The sequence below is a fragment of the Plectropomus leopardus genome, chromosome 7 (genome assembly GCF_026936395.1).
Source record: "Plectropomus leopardus strain MGB_pleo_1.0 chromosome 7, ASM2693639v1, whole genome shotgun sequence".
In the NCBI taxonomy this organism is placed as follows: Eukaryota; Metazoa; Chordata; class Actinopteri; order Perciformes; family Serranidae; genus Plectropomus; species Plectropomus leopardus.
Genome location: NC_142182.1, coordinates 17,258,608 through 17,270,832, shown reverse-complemented (window position 1 = coordinate 17,270,832; position 12,225 = coordinate 17,258,608). Strand labels below are relative to the sequence as shown.

Genomic DNA, 12,225 nt, shown 5'->3' with positions numbered 1-12,225 from the left:
TTTTAGTGAATGGGTCAAACTTAAACAGTAAAAGTGATGGAGACTAAAAGGAGGACTTTGAAAAGTGAGGGGAACATGTAACCCCCCCCCAAACCCCAAAGAAAATTACACTCTTAGCCTCATTCTGTTTCTAACAGGTCAGTCAGTTCATAAGGTAACATGACACCAAATAAATGTCACTAAATGAAAGAATAACACAGGTCAGCTTGTACTCAGCTTGTCATGTGGAGAAACCACTACATCTAATTGCATGAGTTGATTTGATTGCCTGGAAAGTTTCAAACTTCTTATATCATTCTATTTAAAGTGAATTTGTGTTCTCAAATTATACAGTGTATTGAAAGTTTTCGCCTAAGTCGCTTTCACACTTGCACTGCAGACCTGAATTTATCTTCACATCACCCAGAGGAGGTGTGTGTGAGAACGCAATGTCCAAATCAGTTGGATCTCACATTGAATGATATTTACTTGTCAGTGTAAAGTGCAATCGAGCCCCTGTGTAAATAAAGCAGGTAATTGTCTGGAGAATTCACAGCAAGCGAGTGAGCAAGTTGATGTTGTTTCCATTATGAGGCTCAACCAAAGGATGAAAACAAACATCCAAGGCTGGAGAAGAAGAGACATGTCCACAAAGACGGCAACAAAAATGTCAAACTGGAGAGATAAAGAGAATTACTAACTTCTGTTGTTGAGTGCCAATACTAATATCATTAGATACATTAAAGGAATGGCGCGATAGTGTTTATGACTAAAAAAGGAACCGGCTACATGGCCGTGGTGTTATGTGCATCATGTCCTGCCTCCTGCACACTTTACCCAATGTCTAAATATTGTCCAAAGTTAATATGAGAAAACAATCCTAGAAAATCAAAGTCTGTCTAAAAGAACAGTGGTTTCAGAGGGAGGAGAGATTGCTGAAGATGCACAGTAACAATTCTAAATGTATTTCTGACTCCTGGCTAGAAAGTTAACTGACTCCTGCTTTTCCTCTCAGTGCAGCTCTAAAGGTATTTTCTTCTCCACTCATGCAAGACTTATCAATTCCTGAGTTTAGTTTCCTTCCTCGAGTGTACCCTGTAGGCTCCTACCTTTTTTCACCCAAGCCATTCTCCCTTTTACTTCATATAGCAAAGACTTGTGTGATTTATATCCCTACTCCTGCATTCTTCCTCACACTTGCAACACTCTGCAAAACGTTCCCTTGTCAAAGGCTTTCATTTTTTTACTCATTTCCTGCTGCTCTGCAACCTCTCTGCCTGCATACCCTTCTTAGAACTGGCATGTAGCAGCAGAGGCAAAGCCAGATGTGGAGCATATTAGCCTAGACCGTAAAGCAACATATGCTGTAAAGGCTGCGCGAGTAAAAAAGTAAAGCTAGGTTGGGAAATGACCAGACCATAATGGCTTCAGATTGGCATTTGGGTCAAGAATATCTATGTGGAATAGGAAAAGGGTGCAGAGATCAACCAGAGCAAACCAAGCATCCGCTGGGATTTAGCTCGTCTAGATAGAGGGAATTGTAGGACTAAGGCACTAAATCCTTTGAATGGAGAGAATTGTTCACTCTCACTCAGAGCGAGCAAACATATGTGCTTAATATAAAACACCAGTGTCTTTGGAGAGTGAAAAGTCAAGTCGCAGTAAAGCATAAAACGACAAATGAAGATGGACAGGGTACATGGCTTAAGTCAAGTCGCATCGGAAAGAACAAAGGATAATGGTAAAGAAGATGGATTAAGATGCTAAATTATTATGTACCTCAGCTGTAGGCAATGCAAATGGCAAATGGCATCCAAGCAAAAGTGACCAAGTAGGGGCAAAAAAAGTGTCTCTGTGTTTGGATGTAGACATCAAATACATGTTTGTACAACACATGCCAAGAAACAGTCATGTGAAAATTGGATGGATGTGGCCCTGTAGAACTGTAAGGAAGACAAACATCCTCAACACATTTTACAGAACATATTCAGCAGAGTGGCAGCACAGCAGTAGTCTTCTCAATGGCCAACCATCGAACTAATTTTGTTAGCTCAGAGGAAGTTTTAGCCCAGACTGGTGACCTGACTTCACACTGCCTCTCACCCATTGCATGCTGGATATGATGACTCATGACCTTTACAGTGACAAGCAGGAAAAGAAAATTAATGTATGAACAACCATCAGAAAAACATCCAAAATATTTGTTTTTGGACAAAACATATAAATCTTTTGAGGAAAAACAGGCCTTTTTTTATTTTTCTGAAGGTGAGTTCCAAATTTTCACTAAAAATCCTTCCAAATTTCCAAATCTTTCCTAAACTCCAAAGGTCCTGCAAACTTTGAGATAAAAAAAGTAAGCAATTATTAGATGTGAGAGTGTCCTTACAGCACAAAGAGTTTTTGCCTCTTTTAAAAGTAATTCAGGGAGAGTCTCTCACAATTCACCTTAAACCCTCTGGTTCGGCACATTATTTATGTATGCGTTTAAACTGAAGCAATGATGAGGATTATTTTTCTTACATCTGGGTTTAATTAGACGTTAAAAATATACAATTCTTTGACAAAAGTGAAATGCTACATTGACACTGACAACAACAAAGGGGATAGCAGCTCAGTTTCATGGTTTCTGTGGAAATCTTAAAATTTATCCCTTTGTTATACTCAACTTTTTTGTTTTGTCTTTTTGTTTGTATATATTACACTGGGGGTTGTGTGCACGCAGAACCAAACTTTATTGTCTATAAAACACTGTCCAGACATATTTTGATCATTAATCCTGAAATGATTTCTTCTAATCAAGCCACTGGAACAAACAGGGTGGCCACATGGCAAACATATTATGCTCCCTCTGCGGCCATCACTTGAGCAACTCGACCCCTCCTGCCAAAGCTCTCAAAGACTGGACCCCATTCATTTTCAAGATGTCAAAGTCGCCTGACTGAGTGTTGTTATCATTATTCTTTTCAATCTACGTACCCTGGCCTGTCCTTTGAAGCCAGTGATGGATGCTATGCAAACAGACCTCTGAGCTTAGTTAAAACCTAGCCCTCATTTTGAGACCCACTGACAATGAAGGCTGTTGTGACAGGGCAGACAGGGCAGTATTAATATTGGAAAGCCACCCACACTGTGATTGCAAACTGTCCATAAGGGTAAATAGTAATGGAGGTGATTAGCTAGTTGTGGCTGTACTCACATTGGGTCTGAGGCTCGCTGCTTGTCCGTAATACTTCTCAGCTGCCTCATTCAGGCTGGCTTGTCTGCAAAAGGAAAAAAGAGAGAGGCAATCATTACTCATCTTTATTGCTGCTGGCTTTGGATGAGGCCTTGAACCCTGCATGTTTACTGGCACTCAGGGGTCACTGAGAAAATAACAGGAGGGAAGAGCATGAGTGATGAGAGAAGCCGATTCAATCGCCTGTAGGTTTCTCGTTCGATAGCATCTTTCACTTGATAACATCTGTGCTGAGCTCTGCACAGCAAGCACTTTCTGTTTTAATTGAACCTTGAGGTCAGGACATTTGGCTTATTGGGTCCTTGAATGAAACTCATCAACAAACCAAGGCTGATTGGAAATATTCACTGTACTTTTCAGTTTAGAGCTGGTGGGTGGGGGGGGGTTGTGATTTGACATGCGGGATTGATACTAAGACACTGAAAGAATGCAAACATTGTGGAAACACAACGTAATTTAATCACGCTATCATAACAACCAGAGTAGATGGTGCAGATGCACCAAAACATGCTGCATATGCCACACTGCGACAAAGAGGATTTTTGGGGCAGATGGCTTATCGGCATGAGTCCCTGGAACCAGAAATATTTCATTCCTGAGGACATAAAACCTGCAGTCAAGACAGGATGTCCTATATTATGCTTTTCATCTTCTTTCATAAGCTCCTGCTCTGCCTACTGTTATACACAAACCTGTGGCTCCTCTGTCACAAGGCCTTTCCTTTCATTAATACCCCTGTATCTCAGAAATCACCTTTATGGTCTACAGCTGCAGGCTTTTCACTGATGGTAACAATTGTCTCATTGCAAACAATTTAACTTTGACGAAGTCAAGGACAGAGTCAACGACGGCTGGTCATGGAGCCCCTTAAGTCGTAATGATCAAAGGAAGTGAGGCCGTTAGAGCCACAGTTTCATTTAGGCTGTCGCGGCTTATTAAGGGATCATCATCCATGTGGTTCCAGATAAAAGGCAAAGCTTTTATTTTGGGATTACCAAATCAGTGGCCTAAGTAAATACATAGTATTTATGTTTGGTTTTAAAGACAGTGTCTTATCTGTTCTAACTTTTGATGAGTAGGAAAATCATGAATAGACAATTCATGTCTTTAATATTACAATTTAGACAAGCTTTAATAGCTAAGATGGAGAGCCTGGAACTCCTTCTTGTGTTTTATTTAAAAAGTAAAATGTAACATGCACAAAAATAGTGACCTTTGAGTCCACCAAGAGTTGTGTTAAGTTGTAACCCAAAAACAGACATTTCATAGTATTTACTACCAAGAAATGCAGTTTGAGACTTTAAAAGGAGCAATGGGCCTGTATCTGTGCCCAAGTGTAAACAGTTATTGAGATAGCTATAAAAAAGCAAGATCAAGTGTCGACAGCCATATTAGCAACTCTGAGATTTAGGCATAGCAACATGGTAACATGCTCACAAAGACAATACAGACATGCTGATGTTCAGCAGGTGAAATGTTTAACATGCTCACCATCCATAGCTTGGCATGTTAACATGCTAACATTTGCTAAATCTTCATTAATCTCTGTAAACAGATATCTGTGTTTGCAAAATCTGTAGGCAACGGGACAAGATTTTGGTATCGGAAGTGTTCTGACTTCTGTTTGCAATACATTTGTAGCCAGACTAGGAATGACCATTCGCGTTTGAATGGCTAATGAAAAGTCCATGTGGAGAGGTGGAATGCATTGAAAGAAATGCAATCTTAGAAACCATCGCCTAAATATTTGCCCTCTCCCCCAGAGGCTGTATCCTCATCAGACTGAAAGCTGAAGGGTTCCGAGACTGGTATACACCGAACTCAAAATGCAATTGAAATTGATGGAAATGTTATTTGATCGGGTATTTTGGTTGGTATTTCACTAAAAACCACTAATGTTGACCTCTGACCGAGTGACATTGCCATCCCTACAGTTGTGCTGACAGGACTAGCAAACACAATTTTAAACTTAAAGACGTTCTCCTATATTTTATCCACTTACATAGTTAAAAACATAAGAACATGCCACTGCTGTTTATTTTTTTAGCACAGCTGAATTTTTCCAGCTCTGGTCCAAAAAAGCATTTTACATTCCAAAGGCGATCCAGACATCGACTCGAGTTGCTGAATTTGTCCTGAGATTATAAATGTGGGTTTCACGTCCAGCCACAACTATATGTTTGTTTGCCAGCATAATATTTAGAAAGCACAACCTTCAGAGGAAAAAAAAGCACAAATCTAATTATATAATATCATTATCACATTTATAAACACATTATCAGAGAAGAACTGGACGGCTGCCACACCATGACCAAGGAGGCAGCAAGACCTCCTAAGGCTGCCTGACTGCGGCATCTGAGAGTGCAGGAGACAATGGAGACTAAATATGTAAACCACTGCCTGGGTTTAAACCAGAGGAAGAGTCAGTGTGAGACTACGGGAGCACAGGAATAAACAGAAGGATGGGAAAATGGAGTAGGAATGAGAAAAAAATAATCCCCGGAGGAAAGACATTCTTGACCATATTTCAAATCAGCAACTCAACCACTGATCTTTTTACCCCGACATCTTGTTGTCTGGAGATGGTCTATTAACCCCAGACATGCACAAATCACAGCACTGACAGTAAGCGTGACATTGTCGGATACTAATGACTGTATGAACAAATTGCATTTTTGACAGCAGCCAGATATTTGTGCTTAAACTGCAGCCGTCCCATCTGTCTAAAGCACAGAATTACATTTTTTAGAGAACAGTTTTCTTGGTTGGAACACAGACATCTTCCCCAAGGGTAGTACTGTATGTGCAGTACTGAATGCAACTTGCCAAGCAATGTATTCCTTTTATTACCATTATAAGGTTAGCAATTTAAACCAATTTATACACTTTTAGAAATTTGGACAGCCAAATGTGCACAAATTGGCATCCCTAACATCATGATATGCCAGTAATATACAATGTTATCGTTTAGATACGGTGTATAATATTGTTATATAAGACACATGGTTTGAGTCAGAATCTATAAAGTGACCTATGAATGTATAACATGCTTTAGTGTGTTTTTAAGAGATTTGTTTTCTCATGACTTTTTTCTCATGAATATACAGATTTAACTTTACTGTATGATGTAATCTTTGGCTTTTACTGAGATTTGACACATTAAAGGGAAGTTCATCCCCATTGGCCTCATCATTAACCAACCTTTTCCCATCCTCCATTAACACTATAAATAAGAGTTAGTTTAAAAAAAAAAATAGAAATGTTCAAAGGAAATTATTAGTTTGGAAACAAAATGGTCAAAACCCCAGGGGCCCAGAGGGGCAATAAAAGACATTTGCACGTCTGAGAGCGTCTGCGCCTCCATTTAATCTCTTCCCTTCCCTCTTGTAGATTCACTTGTGTCCCCACCAACCGAGGGCTTTTCCACATCTGTGTCCAAGACAAACACATAAAGAACATGAGCTGTGGAGAAGTGAGACCCCATGCCAAGCAGGCAGAGAATAGTTCAGCCTAAACGCTGCTTGACACGCTCTTTAGCTGTCAGGGGTCTGGACCCTGGAAGAGACTCTCAATACTGAAAGCTGTTGGTGGTGAAGATGATGCGTGATTAGACAGGTGGGGGAAGAGCTATGCATAAAGCAGCTGGGTAAGATTCTTACAGAGAGCTGTGTAGCAACACTGTACTCTGGGGTAAAGCGGCATCAAACTCTAGTGATTCAAGACATGGGTTAATGGTTCCTAAAGGAATAGATATTTTAGGAAACTTTTACCAAGAGTTTCATGGGAATATTGATACAGTGCCACTCTTGTGACTAGGTATGTAACAATAGTTGAGTATAGGGTAAGAGTATTCTCCTCTTCAGAATAAAAGTTTGCCGCAGAACAGACGCTCAGAGCCTCGTCATGCTGCTGGTGTTTGTAGCATAGCATACATACACAGCACTCCCATTACAAAGCATTAAAAATATATGCTGGCTTCAGGAAAAATGTGCTTTTTTATTTTCTTTCCAAGTTGAGGCAGAACTGTCACTGCAGCAGCACTTCCACATGCTATCGTTTTTCTGTACTTGTAGACTTTTTTTTTCTTTGGCATTTAATGCCAGACGAGAACATTTGTAGGTGTACATACTTCACAGGTCTGGGAGAATTTGGCCAGATATTTGCTTAAATCTCTGTAGTTGTTTTTCTTTCTGCCATGTGGCCAGTATTGTCACTCTTGATTCTTATGACTTGGAATTACAATTGATACAGTTTTTCTGACTCACATGCTTGTATTTATTGTCCGAACAATGTGACGGTGGCATATGTCCATATGTCCTGGGGGATTTCTTGGCTGGGCGCAATGACATCCTTCAACATGTCATTTTTACATATAGGTATTTGTGCAGCTTTAATGAGCAAGGTATAATGTATTATTTGGTGAGCATTGGAGGTGCTGGTTGGCAAATTTGGTTACGTTTGGAAAGAGCCAAGTTGTTTCCCCCTGCTCCAGTCTCTTTAAGCTAGCTAAGCTAACCAGCTGCTGGCTTTGGCGTCATGAAAGTGGTATAAAATTTCTCAACTAACTCTAGGCAAGAAGTAGAATATGCATATTCCCCAAAATGTCAAACTGTTCCTTTAAAGATAACCGTTTCTTGTCAGCAGGCAGCTGTGAGTTTAAAAGCCCTTAGTTACACATCATGTGTTTAAAGAGAGAAATCTCTCCATTGGGTCATACTGTATAATTTTATAGGTTTATTCAGTCAATGGGGCAGCATACTGCAAGTTGGCACATGACTCTATTTACAAATATCCACTCATGGCATGTGTTCAGAAACACAACAGCTTGTGGGCTGCTAAAGCTTTGCCGCTCAGGCTCATCAGCTGAACCTTGCACTAATTTGGAAGCAGACTTTCAAGTGTGAGCCAGGGCCGGCAGAGAAAGAGTGAGACAGAGTGAGAGGGAGGTATAGAGGGAGTGAGAGAGAGCATATGAAGATACATAGCTGCACAGCACGCTAAGACAAACCAGCCGCTCTCAGGCTGGCAGTGCAGTGAGAAAAGAGGATTACAAAGTACAGCCAAGTAAATCACACTGGCTGCGGAGTAGTGTAAGCCCCTGGATAAACCGTGCAGACAGTAGACCTCCCTCTTTCATACACAGCCTCCTTTCTACTCAGCCATGGAAAACTGTGGCCCATCCATCTCATCTACACATACATACAGTGTGCATGTGCTGGGGCTATGGAAAACATCAAAAACACGATTGTTTTGATCAAATACTCACCTGAGCATGTGGGCTGCGCTGAAGACCACATCAAACTCTCCACTGTCAAGGCGCGCTGCTTTCTCTGCCATCTCCGCTGCCTCCAGCAGCCGTGACTCCTCCAACAAAAACTGACCTGGCAGGGCAGGAGAGAACAGCAGCGCTGTTAAAACGCTGAGGGATCCCCACAGATGCACAGAGGGATGCAAAATCTGAAATTGTTGCCTTTGGCGCTGGTGGAGGGACAGCCTCGTCTGCCCCTGAAATAATACTCTGAAACACTAGATATGAGCACAAAGTACCATCACTTTTTGGCCATATTTCAGACCGATTTGTTCAGACTAGTCGACCTTGATAGATCTGTTTCTTTAAGATGAAATTGTCTCTCCCAGAAGGTTTGTGTGTTATTACTGGTGCGGCTGCGTTTGGAGTCGACCTCTGTGGATCCGCAGAATGAGATGGGATCATGGAGGCCTGACAAGGCCGTGAACCAAGGCTGGACCCCTTGGTCAGGGCCAGGTTTAGAGAGGAATTAATACCCTGTTGACTTTGGTTAGCCCCACTACTGTACCAGGATGCTAAACCACTATGTGAACCTAAGCATATTTTCCTTAATAACTGTGGATGAAACTGAAGCCGCGAGTACAAGCCCGAGGTGAGCGACTGATGTAAAGTGAGACTTCAGACCATGACTGAGTATAAAATAGCTCCAGGTTACACCTCTGCAGTTCTATGGAGGGTTCATGATATATCAAAGCACATTCATAAGTAATAAAGGAAAGACAGATACTGCATCAATACATGCTGCAGTCTTGCTGTGTTTTTAAATATTTTATAAAGCTGTATATACAGACTTTATTGTTGTTGTAATTGACTGTAATTCTTGTTTATGTTACAGTGTTACTTTTAATGGAAAATTGTATTGTATGTGTTATGATCATTTACTTTAAGTAACTATCAATAGCAAACATCACAAACTCAAACTAGGAAGATCGAAGATCCAGCAGTAAAAGCACCATTTTTGTTTGCTTTTGTGATAAACTGTAACTTCTAGCACCCACCCCTGATCAGAATAACATACTTGAAATGTATAATTCGTGTCTAAACCAAGAGAAAATATTTTTTTTAGTTTGCATAATTTAGATGATCCATTTTTAGTCATGTTTGAATTGCATGTCTATCTATATTATGCTCTTTGCCTCTGCAGTGACACCCTCTCCTTGCTTTGTGGATCGAGACAGATCATTCCTACTTAAACAGAACATACAAGCTAGTGCAATGATAGCAAACTGACATATCCATCCATCATAAACTGCTGTGTCAGACAGACAAGGTTTTTAAGGCTTTTAAAGGAAACAAATAACTGACTTGTCATCTTCTTCAAAGTAAATCTTACCATGACAGCAATTAAATCTGAGAGGTAACGCTGCAACTTCAAGTCAAGAGAGAGTCACATATGAGACAGGAGAGACGCTTAAATTGTCACGTTCCACATTTCCATTAAATCAAAGAGAACAATCTGAGGAAATCATCCTCTCTTGTTTTGATCCTCTGCTAACCACGTACAGACTGACACTGCGGCAAAGAGGTCAGACAACACTGCTCTCAGAACAACCTGCCGAGGTGTGGAAGTTCCTGCCTTTGTGCACACATGCAGCATGCATGTGTTAAATTGACAAATAAAATATTTGGGGATTTGAGAAGAAAGTCAGGATATGTCAAATTAAAAGCAAAGAAAAAAAAATCAATGCTTACCATAATGCATGTAGCAGTTGCCCTTTGTGGGATCCAGTTGGATGGCCTTCAGGAAGTACCTCTCCGCTTCTGTTTTCTGCCCCTGAGAGAGAGACATATTAAACACAGTGTCATTATTGTTTCAACTGCTCCTCAAAACTACTCATTATAAAAATACCACACTCGGCTCAACGGCCAGAATACTTTTGTGTATACCTAATGTCCCTCTCCAAACCACAGACCCACTTTAACAATAAATCTTAATAAATAGACATGAAACACATGAACCACGAGTGTTATTCTTTCAAGCTCATGTGTCGTCCTGTCAAAGTACACACTGTCTTGCTTGGCAAAGAGGGCCAGACGGGGCAAAGGCTCATTCATTACACACTTTTATCTGTGCAAATAACACTTCCAGTGCATAACCGCAGGTTGCCGGTGTGTGTGGCCCAACCACTATGAAACTAGACAGAGAGCAATGGATGGGAAGGGAGCAAGAGGGTGGAAAGAAGAGAAGAGGAAAGAGACAGGAATGCGAGCATGATCATATATCTATAGGGAACTTAAAGGTTAACTTTGGTATTTTTCAACCTGGACCCTTTTCTGCCATGTTTTTGTATGTAAGTGACTAATGGGAACATCAATTTCTGAAAAATGGTCCAGTATTGAGTAAGAGCATGGCAGCAGGCAGCCAGAAAACAGGTTTCAGTGTAACTACTGGGGGCCTTTGTGCATCATTTACGTCCACTAAGAGATACCTTTTGCTGCTGACAGGCTTATTGTGTTATTCTAAGTATCTGAGAACATTATGGAAAGGATTCCTACAGCGAAACAATTGACAGAAAATAGCCAAAGCCACCTAACTATTTAATTAAACAGTATTTTGGCATGGATAAAGTGATTTCCTCATCTAACTGGGTGAATTAAGTGTATGTAAACCAAATCAGAATTAGTGATTGTTAGAGCAATTAAAGACAAACAAATTGGTTTGATTTCTTTCAAAAATATGGCGATAAAAGGCAATGAGCAACTCAGTAAAATATTGGTAGGTTTAGATAGTTTTTTTAAATACAGCTAGGGAAAAAAGGAAAAACTTGGGAAAAACTATACTTATATCTACATACTTGGAATTGTGTTACAGTGCTATAGAAGTATTGTCATTTTTAAGCACCTTTCCCAGGTCAGTTTATCTTTTTTTCTCATTACTGATTGCTTTCTTCCAATGTATTTGAAAGAAATCAAGCCAGTTTGCTCAGATTTCAATGAATTAAATGGAGTATGGTGGTTTGGCAATAGCAATTTTGGGACTGTTTCTGGTTAAACAAAAAGGATCTCACTCTTAAAAAGGTTTATCACTGTAGGGAGCATTTCCATAATGTTGTCAGACACTATCATAGTTTGACCCTACTACTGGGTTTGACCCCCAGTAGTAAAAACAAGCACTTTTAGTGGGTACATTGATGGAGCCTAATGCCACAAATACTTAAATTGCCGCCTGTTTCACAGCTGCCTGCTGCAGTGATCTCGCACAATACTTGACCAGTTATAAAAGTTGTTGTTTCTATAACTCACTTAGACACAGAAATGTCAGAAAATAGGGTCCAGGTTGAAAAAATACTAACGTTACCCTTTAAGGTTCACGTAGTCAAACAGAAGTGCACGGCAAAAATACACTGATGGTTTTATAAGTGTGGTTCCAGCCTTTAGACATATGAAAGAATCCGTACTGGGTGGGTGAGCAAAGCAAGATAACGACAAGCATCATTGAAGCCCTGTGGACCTCAAGAGGTCCCCTCAGGTCCTTTAGTGTGTGACATGTAACCAATCACAGCTCAAAGAGAACAGAGCAGCTGGCCAATAGTCGTGCCAGCTGGGACTTTGACACATCCGTGCTCTCAGTTGGGCACCAGATGCCATCTGATCAACAATTAACAATGCGCACTCATCTATAAAAGCGGATGTTTTAGCATTAACAATGCAACCATTAGTGTGCATTTCACCAAAAGATAATAACTTTGCATGAATTAAACAT

At 40.4% G+C, this 12,225-nt stretch overlaps 1 protein-coding gene across 1 annotated transcript in view; it reads right to left on the bottom strand.

The window, feature by feature from the left end:
- The window catches only part of tmtc2b (transmembrane O-mannosyltransferase targeting cadherins 2b), a 117,036-nt gene that overhangs the window by 5,958 nt on the left and 98,853 nt on the right, over positions 1–12,225 (bottom strand). Inside the window, exons 9-11 of the mRNA XM_042495971.2 lie at positions 10,215–10,296; positions 8,481–8,595; positions 3,176–3,239 (exon numbers count right to left, since the gene is read on the bottom strand). Coding sequence (XP_042351905.1) covers positions 3,176–3,239; positions 8,481–8,595; positions 10,215–10,296 — 261 coding nt within the window. The remainder of the gene's footprint in view (positions 1–3,175; positions 3,240–8,480; positions 8,596–10,214; positions 10,297–12,225) is intronic.